Source organism: Paralichthys olivaceus, chromosome 19 (genome assembly GCF_024713975.1).
Source record: "Paralichthys olivaceus isolate ysfri-2021 chromosome 19, ASM2471397v2, whole genome shotgun sequence".
Lineage (NCBI taxonomy): Eukaryota > Metazoa > Chordata > Actinopteri > Pleuronectiformes > Paralichthyidae > Paralichthys > Paralichthys olivaceus.
In genome coordinates this window covers 7089647-7104810 of record NC_091111.1, presented here as the reverse complement: position 1 = coordinate 7104810, position 15164 = coordinate 7089647, and the positions used below count along the sequence as shown (strand labels likewise).

The following is a 15164-nucleotide window of genomic DNA, read 5'->3' as shown; positions in this document are numbered from 1 at the left end:
CTCCCATCCTCTCTTCAGTCCACTTTAGTTCAGTTAGCTTGTCTTTTCAATTTTCTTTTCCTGCTACTGCTCTCCTATTCCTGCGTCCTCTCCTCTCTGCTGTCCCTTTCCTCTCTTGTCCTCCTCTTTGTCCCTCTCCTGTTATCTTCCGCTGTCTTATTTCCTCCTTTCTGGTCCGATGCGCCCGGGACATCGGTGGCGAACAAATGGGACACAGGCCAGAGGAAAAAAAGCCTCAGGTGGGAGAGGGAGATGCTTAGGCAAAATGTCAGCTTATCATTTGTTCTCCCCCTGAATAATGTTTCTGCGACTCTGTTGTTTTGACGCTCTCCCCTGTGTGGCTTGGTCACGCCGCTTTGAGCCGAAAAAGGTCAACGGGGGTCAGTCTCTGTCCAGCTCCCTGTCCCTCCGTCCGCACTTGTTCGCAGCTTTTACTGTCGACACACATGAGACTCCCATGGGGGTTACAGACCAGCACACATACACATACACACAATCACAGAGAGAGCAGGAGGAGCTATAGACAAGGTTGCCATGGTAGCAGGCTGTCCTGTATCTGAACACCTTTATGATATGACATATAAATTGTAAATGTATGCACACCCAGTGGTGGAACAAACAAGCACACACACAAATATTCGATTCAATTTGATTTGTATAGTACCAATTTACAACATATATATATATATCAACATATTATATGATTCTATGGTCAAGAATTTTTTATTATTATCAAGTTCCTCACTCTTAAAGATCCCTCAAAAGAAAAGGTGCCAGTTTGAAGCTATAATCGTGCTTAAAATCTGTCAATGGTTTTGTTTAATGTTCAAAACTTTGGCAAGTACTGTCTCCCGGCTTGAATGCATTACATTCACCTTTATATTAACAGAAGTGGGTCTCGATGTAGCTGCTGCAGACAAATAGCAGTCTAAAAAAATCAGAAGCAGAAGGTGCAAGTGGTGAGATATTTCCTCCAGCTTCATTTTGGCTCTTGCAGCGTAACAAAATGCACATATAAAAGTGGGATGATGAGCAGAACCTACTGAAAAACATTTTCCAAATGGCATTTTTTGATTCTTCACCTAATGATCAACAACTCTATTGAAGAATTAGAAGCCTCTAGAGTCTCTTTTACTTTGTTTTTTAAATGTACAAGAGTAAATACACCTATAAAGGGGCAAGCATGAAAAAAGCTTTCTCCATTTTTCTCATTTGTCCGGCTTTGCCAGGGCATTTTCTCCTGCACAAGTACAGAAATATAATGCTAACACATGCAGGGTGTTGAACTGAAGCTTTGAGGGCCTGACACTGACAGTAAGTGATCCAAGGGTCTCACTGCAAATAGGTTTCCACACTCTAACAGCCCCATGCTTTTATGAAATATGACGTGAAATATTACATGAGCAGCTTTTCCTATCATCTTTTTTTTTTTTAAAGGGTTATTTGTACGGCAAAAAAACCTTATAATGAGATTTGGAGTTAATCCATCTGTTCTTTGAGAAAGATGTTAGTGTCTGTGTTCACTGACTCTGATCCAGTCTGTTTTTATCTGCTATTTGCTTAATGCTGTTCATGTAAAATCTCTTTGATCGTTGCTGGTACATTCACTCAGTCCAAACTAGTTTAGATGTCTGCAGACGCTGTTTTATTAGTGTTTGCTTTTGTTTCTCTTTATTTTTTCCTCTTCTACATTATTTACATTAACACTCACTGATTGCTGCCTGCAACATCCAAATATACGTTGTGATAAAACTTGATTTTTCCTTCTCTCTGTTGGTCTTCTCAGCATTTATCAGAGCTGTTGGCGGTGGTGCGTCTTCCTTTCATCCACCCGTCCTACCTGCTGAACGTGGTGGACAACGAGGAGCTGATCAAGTCGTCTGAGGCGTGTCGCGATCTGGTCAACGAAGCTAAGCGTTACCACATGCTGCCCCACGCGCGGCAGGAGATGCAGACGCCCAGGACTCGGCCAAGACTTTCTGCTGGTAAACACACACTCATTACATATAAGATGATGAAGATCTTTAGACTGGGTGACAGTAGAACAAGGTAAGTTCATCTACCAGTGTAATTGAGCCACTTATTAGAGCTCTTTTCACGACAACACAGAGGCAAGTCGGTTCTTTGAAATCAAAGTCCAAACACGATATTCCAAATACAAAACATCTCAATAAATTATAAGGCATGTCCCATTAAAATAAAAGTGAACACTGTGATGCTCAGCCAGACGTGATGCAACAGGACTTTTTACTGGTTCAATTCATTAATAATTAATAATAATTAATACCTCGTTGGCCGCTTGGCGTGAAAAGAAGTTCTTGAAAAGTCCCTTGAAACTGTACTTCAGACCTTAAAAAAATTGACAGGGAGTCCAAATGAACTTCAAACAACAAAACATTACTTTCAGGCAAGTAATATACAATATGAGCAAGTGTAATTACAACATTTCAGTTATTAAAATGATCATTTTACCTGTTAAACATCAGATTTGAATATGTCATTTTAAACATAAATCAAAATTGATCATTAATCTATTTTAATGTTTATCGTGTAAAATTCTGATGTTTAAATTGTTGCTTGATAATCATTTATCAATGTATCATGAGCTCAGACAATTTATGTAACTGTGTTTATGCATCCATAAACAACCATCCTCTATTTATAATATTGGAGGTGATACAGTGGTGAAGGCGTTCCTGACTTTCCATTGCAGTGAATTCATTTGAGCCCACAGCTGGAAACCAAGGGCTTAGAACTCCATGAAGTTTTCCAAACAATGTACAAGAGGGTAGTATTTCCAGATGACCATTTTTTACTTTCCACTATCAAACAACTGTTCATCTAGAGCCAAGAATGACAGAGGCTACCACGAAAGCTGAAAGTTGCCAACCAGAACATTGGCTTCCTGTGGTTTCTGTGTGCTACCGAGCTCTTTTACAGCAATCATGTAAACATCTCCTGTAACAACTTCTGAACACCAGCGAAGGCAGAGTCGGGTCTGTCCTAGCTTTCTGAGCAACCCAGCCAACCGTCCCCTGTCCAACTGCCACCGATGTCCAAGCCATTGAAGAGCCATGTTTGTTTACATCGTTAAAATCAAAGAATCATTCATGGCAATTGGAAGGCGCCTGCAAATTGCTTTTGGCCGTTAATTTTTTTCCTTCAGGTCGGCCAGGGACCTCGTCTTTCCCCCTGTAAAGAGCTGCCTAATTGCAGTGTCTGCACAGCGTTATGAGCCTCGCACCAGCACACCTTACCATTCAGCACAAGTATTTTTCTGCTCGGTAGAATAAAGATAATTGCCTAACAAATGGCACTCTATGCAGAGGTCAGTTTACCAGCCAGCTCTTGTTGTCCAGCCACTGTGTCTGTTTGGGAGTAAACAAACACTGGGGGAATTGTGTTAGGTTCATATTTTTGCATTCTTAATTGCCTTTAATGCAGTCGCAGGAGGGTTTCTAAAGAGTCATTTGCCTCTCGAGAATAGACATTTGTGGCTTTACATGCGCACAGCGTTGTCCCATTACTCATCCTCGATCCAGTGGTTTCTCTTTGTTCTCAGCAGTTTTCTCCAAGCGCTTTCTGCCAAGGCCCATTTTATAGTGTTTGGTATGTGCATATCATATACGTCCTACAGCTCCATTATGCAGGCTGAAGTGAGTATTGATTCACAGCAGCTTGTGGGTCTGTACAACAGAATTATATAAATGCATAAATGCTGCTGGGATGAATACATTCATGATGCATTATACCCCGATGGCTCAGGGAATGAGAAATATATGTAAGTTTTCCACATCAAGTTTTGAACTCCTGAAGCTGAAGTTGTTATTAAGACTGGCAAAGTGTGCTGAGGGTTTTAGTAGTGTGTTTGTGTGTCTATTTCATGAGGTGGAAAAATGTGTGTGTGCTGATTTTTTGTTCAGATAAATAAGAACGTACTTCAGCATTTTGTTTAGTTGTGTGTATTCCTGAAGGCCTGAGTATGGTTTTTTTTCATGCTTGAGCATGCATGTGCGTGTCGGCCGTCGTAATTGTTTGTGTGCATGCATGTGTTGCTCAGCCATCTGCTGCATTGGACAGGATGCGCTCTGCACAGCAGGGTGCACAGTCACTGGGACTGCAGGCTAGACGTCAGGGACTAGCACGTGGACATGCAGGACAGTGAGGAAGATTAAATAAAAACTGGGTGGAGACCGCGAGGTTGCTGCACAATGTGGTCACCGTGTAGAGGACAAGAAAGTGACAGGACGTGGTTGAACAAGAGGAGAGGTTGGGAAGTGGTCAGAGGGAGCGAGGCGGAGAGGGAGCTGCGGGGATTCGGAAATGAAGTTTGAAGGGCAGACGTTTGATTGAGTTTATTCCTGGAGCTTGTGTCTACTTGTGTAAGCAGTAAGTGAGCATGTGGGTGTGCGTGTTTGTGTGTGGATATTTTAAATGTGCGCAAGCAGATGGGGCACCACCTGAGCTCGGTTGATAAGTCTGTCAGGCGGAAAAAAGAAAGGAAAACTGCCATCCGTGAAGCACTTCTTGCTGAGCGCAGTCAATCTGTGAACTTGTGAGTTGCGTGCATATGTGAATGTATTATAGTGGGTGTGTTTGTGCTCGTGCAGTGTGTGTATGTGTGGACACGTATTTAAAGTGACTCAAACGTTCAGTCATTTTGTGATAAATTAAAGTATTCCTTTTTTTGTGAGCCAGAATTTAAACTAACACTCCTTTACTTTTAAAATGAAATCTTTTAGTCCAGTAATAGAAGTTAAAGTACATATAAATATATATAAATACTTGAACATTGAAGCGAGTATCAGTGTTTGTAATAGCAGTAGTTTAAAGAGCAACTTGCAGGTTATAGATAGCAGTGAATCAGTGTGTAGGAAACTGATGTGGAAAACAGATTTTCATTGTTGTTCATTGTTCATTCACATTAATTAGAATAATAAAAACTACAATGGCACTCAGTAGTGAACATACCTCCGCCAAGGCCCAACAGTTCCCTTTAGTTTAATCAAGCTTCACCACTCCACCACTCATAGATATCAGTTCCCCTAAATATGCCTTTTCATCTGAATCCATGAATTATTCCCTGGGAAATTGTGAAAATGTTTAAAAGCGCCTTTACTGAATGTTAGAGACAGAGAAAAAAATAATTGTTGGATCTGCCCCCTGATCTAGATCTGCATCAAATTCTTTTCTTCCCCGAGTCATACAGTGTGCTTCCACCAAGGTTTGTGGAAATCTGCTCAGTCTTTTTTGTGTAATCCTGCTAACAAGAGGACCGTAAATTGCAGGATGGAGTATATTGGTGGATGAGGTCAGACAGGTACTAGTGGACAACTACATTCTTTGATATTCAGAGGTGTTAGAAGGTGGATTTTGTTGACTTCACACAGAACCATGCTCAGTGTCCCCTCCCTTCGTCTTCAGTCTTTGTCAAAGCTAAGCCACGGATCAAGGCTGCTGGCTATTCTTTTATATCGTACACAGTTAAAAAAAAAACATGTTGTGAAACTGTTCTTTTGAGGAGAACTGTGCAGAACATTTAACTTTTGAAAAGTAAAGTTGTCAGTTCTTTCATAACAGTGGTACTGTGTATATAACCCTATACCCTACAACATTCAACAAAGGACAAGGACAACATGTAGTGGGCGGCCATTTATGTGCTGTTATCTCTACAGTGTGTGAATGGTGTGTGATAGAAAAAAGTGCTGTATATTGAAGCACTGTATTGTGCTGTATTGTAAATGGCTTTCAGTGGCTGATTACACCATAAAGCTCTTTATGAAATACAGTGTGTTTACATATTTGTGTTTCACTGAAATAGGCAGTGACATATAATTACGTAAAGTTGTTACAGCAATTGGCCAATTTTCTCATCCAGCAGACCCAAAGCAATAGCATTCATTTAAGTCAACTGACTAATATGCTGTGTTTCTAATATTGACTCTGCTTTTATCCTTGTTTTGTTTTCACCAGCTCCTGAGGGAAATATCTGTTGGTTTTAGCTGCTGAACGTTCCACTGTGTTACCATCCAGTCGTAAACTTTGTCTGACTGCCACTTGGTGCTGGGCAGGTACCAGTGCAGTGGGTGTAAAGAGTTTGTTTTTGCAGAAAAGTGTTCCCTGCTGCTGCTGGAGAGAAACAATGCTGCTGATAAATAGGTGGGAGTGAATTTAAAACAGTAAAGTTATGGGATGTAAAACCAAACCAATTAGTTAGAAATAAACTGCTTAAAGTCTCTGTAGAGCTGTAAGTGCAGAGTCTGCAATCATGGATTCTTTACTACAGTGGCACCCTTTACATTACATCAAATTACATGTCATCTTTTTATCCATTCTTAATATAGAAATAATGACTAAAGCGGCTTTAAGTATTTTATTATGATTATGGTAAAAATGTGTGTGAAAATCTCTTTTTTATCTTTAATCTCTTGTATCACATCAAGGATAAGAAAGCTATGAATATTAATATCAATGGCCTATGAATTCACACCCTTCAATGTGTTCAGGATTGGTATGAAAAATGTTTTTATCCAACAAAAAAGACTGACGTTTAATGAGCCATTGCTCCATTAGCTGTAAGCCCTAAAAACAGAATTTCTATTAGAGCTGAATAGAAGCATTTTCCACACACCCGTTAACTGTCTTGTTTGCTCAGGTTTTTCCTTGAATTGAATCCCGCTGTGCTGCATTGTTGCAACTTCTTTCTTTCCTTAATTGCCCAGTTTTTATTGATTGTTAATTTTTATATCACACGCTCTGAAAGGTCCTGCCATGTCACCGTGCACTGTGTGCTCCTGTGCAGAGTTAATGGAACTAGCATCAAAATGAGCTGTATAACGATGCTGGACAACATCTGCACAAATCTGTTTTTCTCTCAGAATTACGAGACGGCAAGAGTCATAAAAGTCTAACCACCGTGACATAAAGTTTATTTTTGCGTCGCCTCGCTGACTGGAAATGAGACAGTTCACCGTCGCACTTTGCACCTACTTTGCATTCTGGAACGTTTAACTGTGTGAATGGTGTTCACATTAATTTTATTAGATTTTTAATTAAGGGGCCCAAAAGATATTCAGCATAGAAATTGCTTTGTGTAATCCTCGAACTTAAACATAATTTTAGATTTAAAGAATGCTTTGTATGCTTGGGTTTTTAATTTGTGCCTGTGTGTTCAGTGGAGTTTGGCTCGGGCTGCCATTTTTTGACCAAACCTACAAACCTATATTTATTTAGCCCTTTCCTAGTCTTGATGACCACTCAAAACACAACACAGAACAGTTTCACTCATTCACACACATACAGCGCATCTATATGTGCTCTATCATACATCACTTATACCCCTGTGTTAGCACAGCTGTCGGTTATTTAGGATGCAGAATGGGGGAAATTAGAATCGAACCAGCCAACCTTCTGGTTAGTGGCCTAGCCGCTCTTCTTCCTGAGCCACAGCAACCCTGAATCCAACAGGACATTGATGTTGACTGATTTTGTGTCTGAACCTGACACAGGCCCAATGTTTTCCCCGATTATGATCGATGAATCATATTTGATTTGAACAGTTTGAAAGTTTCTCTCTGCCATCAACCCCCGACTAGAGTGAGGGAAAAAAGCAGATGGCATTATTGTGTGTATTTTGAAAAGGGTTTTATTCTATTTATAGAAACAGTAGTGAACTTCTCAGGACGCCAGAGAGGATGTAGCTGATGTCTTCTTAACAGCATCTTGACTTTTGCCCAGAAAAGGGGTCTTGGGTAAAGTGAAATCTATGAGTGTCTCATAGTGAATCCACTGTAATCTGCGTACTGTATGTGTATCCAGTAGCTGCGTAATTGGTTAATTAGAGTGTGGATGTGCATCTGATTAGCTGTCATTAGTCTTTCCAGGGGATCAGGGGGATTACCTGCCGGGTTTACTCACAAACCTTTTTTTTGTCTGAAGGCAAGGACGTGCTCTGATTTCACTGATGTTTACATCCTCACGTGTTTGTTTGCTATGAAGGAGCGTGAGAAGTTTTCTTTAGCATACGTGATGCGTGTGCTTTCTACAGTGTCAAACCCATACATTATGCTCCCATTTCCTCCTCTCTACATGTGTCGCTGTGCTCAGCTCAGAAGAGGGAGGAGAGCACCAGGGCAAACTGTTAACTCAACCCAGCCAAGTGGAATAGCACTCAGACAAATGAGCTGTAATGACTAGGAGACACAGGGGTCCAGCACGGCTCACACTGTTTCTCTGTCTCGCTTGCACACACACACACACACACACACACTGTTAAACCTTTAAGTACATACACTGTGGAAAGGAATCCTTAAACATTGGCTCCGCTCTTTCTGAGTCTGTCTCTCTCTCTCCCTGTCTACTTCATCATCTGTAATCAAGTAATCATGAGTCTAAAGGCGGAAACGCAGCAGCAGCATTAAGGGCAACTGAGATGAGATGTTGAGGATGGAGCAGGTTCAAGCCTGCGTGTCACATGCCTGCAGCACAGAATTCTGGGCCCTATACATCAGCAGTCTCTAGAGTCTGCGTGCCCGCTTCCTCTTTTACGCTAAATTCACATCACTACATCAACTCTGATACAGATACGCCTGGCCAAGAGTTGCAGATCCACTGAATCGCAGAAGTGTGGTAACGCTGCTGGTCCTGTTGGGGTTGTGTTTTAGTAAAGACAAGCAGGAATATTTTGGGGGAAACAATGATGTAGACACTCACAACTGCTGATTATTGGTTCTTTTCGGTCCAAACAAAGTCATCACTGACTCGTCAGACTCCTCATGATCCCCATTCCAAAGGAAAACAGCTGTTGTGCAGTTAAATTCTGATTTAACAATTATACAACTGTTTAGCAATCCACAACGATTCCTGTGTCCAGCAGGACGTGCTTGCCTTCCTGTTTACAAAATGCCACGCATTAGAGCACACAGCACCGCCAAGGCCCAACAGTAAAACGCACGAAAACACATATCATGTGACCACTAATGTACAATGGGCATGTGCACGAGTGGTCACCTGATATGCGTTTTTGGGTGTGCTAGAATAAACGGAGGCTAAAATGTATACAGAGCCAAAACACTTGTGTGGACAGATATTGTTTTCATTTTAAAATGAAATAGATGTAGCCTTGATTCACATCTCTCATGAATCTGTGATGTAGTCTCTAATGAACCGTTACACTTTTAGACAAATAATAGTGTGTGTGTGTGTGTAAGTCTGCAAAGTGGGAAATTTGACCACATTTCAACCCTCTAAGCTACATTTACTGCGTGATACTTAAACTGTGGTTAAATGACGATCGCTCAGAGAATCAAGAACCTTATTTTCTTCATTAAGTATTTATCATTCCCAAGAAATAAGACAATGCTACAAAAAAAACCTCTTAGTTGTCAAACCCCTACATTTAGAAAACATTTACTATACTGCATAATAAAAGACAACTGAAGAAATTTGTGTGTCGTGTTTTATGTTTAGTTCAAAAGCATATATCCCTAAATGCTAAATTATTAAAACGTCAGAAAGAAAAAAAACAACAATGTATGTTTACTGAGAATATAATGATCAATATTGCAGGAATATCAATGCGCACAGTAGAGCACATAGTTCAGTCCTTAAATTCAATCATGCCTTATAGTTAAGTCGAAAAAACAATGCAGATCATGGTTTCCACTGCAGAAGGATTCTAGTCTTTTCATTAAGACATCTTTGTTATTCTCCGAAATATGGGTGAAAATGTTTTCATCCTCAGCAACATTTCAGGGACCTGTCACTGCTCTCAGCGGCTGTTCCTGAAACCGAGGGCCAAGTGTTTCATGATGTTAAGCTCTGTTAGGTTATGTTAATAAATAAGTCATCTGACATTGTAGCTATTTAATTTATGTTAAATGTAAATATGCTCCAAGCTAAAATCCTAGTTTGCTACTCTTCATGCAAAGTTCAGTCTCATCTGATTTATTCAGTCAATTTTAATTTACAAAAACAAACTTCTCATTCCAGGCTTGAGGGCCCTCTCCCATTGGGGCCCAGTGTTTCCCTTCCTCTGAAACACCCCTGCAAGCAAGTTCATTCCTCAAACATGAATTGCAGTTGTAGAATAATCAGTTCAAAGCTTCATCCTTTTTCTTAAACTCAGATCAGAACCTTGGTGCATGTTGCAGCAGGGTTTAAGTTGCTCCCTCAATTCCTTTGGAAATGTTGATATCAAATGTTATTGACCGTTTTACATTCCGGCAGCACAAGGACAGCCAAAATAAAACAGTGCGCTGGTTGTACAGTGGTTTTTTAAAATGGCTGGATTTCATTTTAACAGCCCACACAATAGCTTGGCTTGCGTCCACGCAGCATGGAGATAATAAAGCCGGGGCTGTTCTGAGAGGTCTGAGGCCCCTCAGGCACGACATTCATCTGCACGTTCACACCTCTGCCGGCCAGCGGCTCCTCAGAGAGTGGTCGCAGCGCATCACCACCACCGCAAAGAAAGGAGAACGAGATTCACACCTTGCAAGCAGCATAAATGCTCATCCGATGACTTTCCTCTGAAGTCTGCCTCCCACTGCTTCCGGCTCGGGCCTGATTAAGACCGTCTTTCTGATCGCCCCGACGTTTTTCTAAAATGTTCCTTCGTCAGCGCTGACAGAGGCTCTTTTTAAAGCAATAATTGAATTTATTTGTCATCTTTTCTCTCTGGTTGCACATCCTCAAAGTTAACCATTAAGTGAGGTGATGGGCACTGGGGAGGCTGTCAGCAGGTTGGAGAGACAATTCCAAGCCTTGTCTTTCTTATGTCAGGATTTTTGTTGATTATTGTCCTGCTCTGTGTAATTATTCAGCCTGGTTTGTCTTTTTAGAGCCAATGCAGCGTGAGATTACTCCGTTTCACCTCTCCAGCTGGAAGAGAGGGATGCGGGAGAATGTGCCAGAAATGTCTTAATCGATCAAAGTGAGGAGTGCCCTTCAGCGGAACCTCTTCCGATTTTATTTCTGGAGTATGAGATTGTATTCTTAGGAAAGAAACAGAGCGGGTGAACAGCACAGAGAGACAGAAAGTTGGATGCACCTACTCACTGGAGAATTGAAGTATGGGTCTGTGATATTTGTGGGGGCCTATCAGTGAAGATCTCGAGCAAACACATCTATCTCGGCTCATAAATGTAACATGAAGGCAGTAAATCCAGATTAGATAACCTTTGGTCTAAATGTCTGCAGGAGCTGTAGCCAAAATTAAGTTGCTGTCTGTTTGACCTTTTGACTGGTGACTACTGTCAGGCTGAGTTATGGAGGAGGAGGAGGAGGAAGAGAGGTGTAGGAGTACGCGGGTGAACAATCGCTCCGGCTGTTGCCAGAAAATTTGACTCATTCTCTTCCCAGAGCTGCGGTTCGTGCTTGGAGCCGAAGCGAGCAGCATTTACAGGAACATGGATCAGCCTAAGCATCTCTCATAGCACATCTGGCACTTTGACCCTCTGTACCTGCTGCAAGGCTGCAAAGCTATTCCTCATCCAATATTCAGCAGACAGACTGAACCTGGTTAGAGCTTTATCACTGCGTCTGCTGATGGTGCAGATCAGTTGTTCAGGCTGCGTGTGCATGTGAGCCCATATCTATCAAATCACAATGTATGAGATTCAAATTCCGCAAAAGTTAGAAGGTTCAACGAAATTGCAAGAAAATATTTTCTCAGTCTCCTCCAGTTGTGTCTAGATGTGCAGATACTGCAGTTTTTAGTGTTTTTTTGCCCAGATTTGCTCCCTTAGATTTGTGTCATTGTTCCAACACAAGATATGGAGGGGGAAATGAAATTTCATGTGCACTGCTCACAGCATTGAATATTACATTTAAAAAAAATTCAACAGCATCTCTTTCCAGTGACAGTGTCCCTGTACCTCTAGAATATCCACAGAACAAACCCTGCTCAGTTTTCATTGGGACTATTTCTTCAGCAGAAAGTTGTTCCAGAAAAAGCTGCTCACAGAGACAATAGGTATGTAGATCATTCTTTGTATTGGGGACACGATACTGTTGAGTTTGTGACAAAGCTGCGAGGATCACAGACCTGATTAGAACATGTCCCGTCTAGGGGGAGGCCGAGATGATTTCAACCTCTTCCCCAAGTCCCCAAGCCACAGAACAATCAATGTACATCTCAATGAAAGTATTTATTATCCCAATTACTTAACAAAATGTGAGGATATTCTCTTTGGTTTGGAGTGAACAAAATCAAACATCACAATAATCTATGCAAAAATCATCAAGTAAAATTAACAAGTAAAAACTAAGACTAACCAAAAACAGGGTAAAAGTTGGACAAAATTAAATGGCAGCAATGTCAAATTCAAAACTATGTCCAATGCTCCATTATTTTACGTTGCAGCCGGCCAATCAGCTGTAAGGTTGTCCACCTATCACAGTCTCGTCCTGGCACAGATCTGTATGCCTGCATCATTCAAACATATCCACCACAGATATGATTGTCAAAACCATAGACTGTATATAAAGAGGTCAAAACGTGTGACTCAGTCATTTCAGTCAACTGACACTTGAGGCCACATTAAATGTTTGTCTCCACTTCCAAGTGCAACAATCACAGCTGCACAGATTGTTGCTGAGCAGAAGCCCAGCAGAAAAAATAACCAACACTCCAAATCATGCGCATGCATAGACACTGCGTCCTCCCCGGACCCTGACATTGTTTGGGAGCCTTTGGCCCCCTGATCCTCACCATAGCAAATTAACACCCTGGGAGAGAAATTTTCAGATTACAAAAGAAAAAAAGTCAAAGAGAGAGAGGCAGCAGAGATAAGAGGAAATGGACCAGCAGTGAGATATAAATGGCTCTGAGCTGTGAGAGTGCAGGTGTCACTGAGGCCAGAATACGCAGTGAGTAGACGCACCACTTAAACACTATATAGGTATATTTACACATATATATATTTATACAGGTAACATGTGGATTAAACGTGTTTCTCATCACACTAGAATAAACTGTTGTTTTTTGTCTCACCTGTGATCTGTTGAATTTCTGGCAGTGAATTTTCTTCAGGATAATGATAAAGTTAAAGACTAATAAAAAAACAGAGCTCGAACCCTCATAAGATTTGTGTACGGATAATCTGAGTTCTGTGGACCTTGATCTGAGATTATGTCAAAAGCCATTTCCAAAGTCAAATAAAAACTTTTGAAGCTGGACCTTGTTTGGCTGCAAACCAGTTTCTTTTAAGGAAATCTGACTTTCATCTCATCTCGGCAGGATGAATCTGCCATGTGAATCAGCAAGGCATGGGTTTCTCGAGCCGAGGTGTAACCTTTGATTCAACTTCACCCCAGCAAACCCTGCAGCGTCCCTTTGACTGTAGCCGACGTATGGCTGGTTAAAATAAGGGCATGGAGGCTGAAACACTCAGGTTGAAATGTGCATGAGGTGAATAACAGGAAGCAGTGAAGGAAGATGAAAAGGAGAATATATATTGGAAAGAAACAGCAAAGATTCCTGGGGTTTCAGGGAGACGGGCTTGCAGAGAAAAAAGAGAGATAGAGCAAAGTCTCCCCCTTGGGTTGTCAAAGAGAGAGAGGGAGGTATTAACCACGGGGTAAAAGAGAAGAGGAATAAGGGAAGCAGGGTCACAGCATGAAGCAGAGAGCAAGGAGACACATAGCAAGGTGAGATAAGGCCCAGTGTGGCAGCACATGGAAGAGGAAACGCCACAATATTTCCGTTCCGTCTTCATCTATCCATCAGTCGCTCCTCTTCCCAAGTGACTGTACATCTGTGCAAGTCTGTCTTTGTGTGTTTGTGAGGATCCAGCTTGTTCTAGCATGGGGTAAAACACAGACAACGTGGGTCCTGTCACGGACAGGTTTCATTTAGTTGGGAGGAAGTCACAGGAAGAACTGTCAGGGTGTGTGTGTGCGTATCTACAGTATGTATGTGTGTTTGTGTGTGTCTGCTCCGTGGGTGGGCATCAACTTCAATTTGAGATTCAGACCTGACACAACCCTGTCCGTCTGTCAGAGCATATACTTAGCATAGGCTTTTTTCTGTTTGCCACACAAGTTAAAGCTTTCAGAGAGCTAAACCTCCTTTTTAATACTGGGCTCTGTCCAGATGTTGCCCTTTTAGTTTTGTCTCATGTGAAGACTTGCTGTAACTGACCATTTTAATCACTCAAACAGCTGTCATCAATATTTTTCTATTTATGTTTTAATAAATCGAATGGACAAACCCACTGGAGCCTGTCTCGCAAAGTACCAGAGAATACAGTATTAGCAGAAGGGATTTATATGTTGATGGAGTCCAGACAGAGATAAAGTAGAGTGATTATTACAGGGTCAGTTCAGGGTCAGTGAATATTTAAAAAGGATTAAAAAGAAAGAAATAACTAGAGTGTAACAGTGATTGTCCACTTTTAGAATAACTCTGGATCCTGTAGTAGATTTCCCATTCACTTTCTTCATTGATGTTTCAGGAAATCCTTATAAAAAGAGTTTTATGTCTGGAACCAGGTCCACCAGCTACAAGAGAAAAGAATATTGGAAAACAGAAAAAAGGCTCAAGTTAAGACTGATTCAGCCCTTTGGACTCGGATGGTAGCCGACATGATTTTCAGAGTTGTGGCAAACATTTCCATGGCAACAGCGAGCTGCATCAATCACAGCTGTTGCTACTACACCTGAGGGTTGAGGATAGTGTAGTATTTCTGATATTGCTAATAAAAAATGTTTTTCTTAAAACCCAGTTGATACAGACCTGTGGCTTCTAGGAGCGTCTACCTTGGATGGTAAAACATTATGGCTGATTATCCAAATCTCTAATCTTAATATTAATGGAATTTTTACATTCCAGTACCACACTGTTGAGTAGTTTGTTGAAAGTACAAATAACGTTTAAACTTTGGAAGCTAGGATTCACAAACAAGACACATCCAGTAGAGATGCTAAAAAGTGACTGGTTGAACTAGTTAGCATCCGCTTAAAATTAGTTTATCTGCTTGTTTTCCTCAGGTGTTTTTGCTTTATATAGACAGGTTAAAAATATAGCAGAAATCTAACAAAAGGTCTGCAACAATCAGGAAAAGGAGACATTTTCTCCCCAAACTGTCATGGGTATAAACTCTGTCAGGAGGAAAAAAAACAAGAGCTGTCAAGACTTGGTTATTCCTTCATCCCCAACCGGC

At 41.2% G+C, this 15164-nt stretch overlaps 1 protein-coding gene across 3 annotated transcripts in view; it reads left to right on the top strand.

The window, feature by feature from the left end:
- The window catches only part of LOC109632380 (kelch-like protein 29), a 213193-nt gene that overhangs the window by 159739 nt on the left and 38290 nt on the right, over window positions 1–15164 (top strand). For all 3 annotated transcript variants that reach the window (XM_020091615.2, XM_020091613.2, XM_020091614.2), the window contains one exon: window positions 1787–1985. In XM_020091615.2, coding sequence (XP_019947174.2) covers window positions 1787–1985 — 199 coding nt within the window. The remainder of the gene's footprint in view (window positions 1–1786; window positions 1986–15164) is intronic.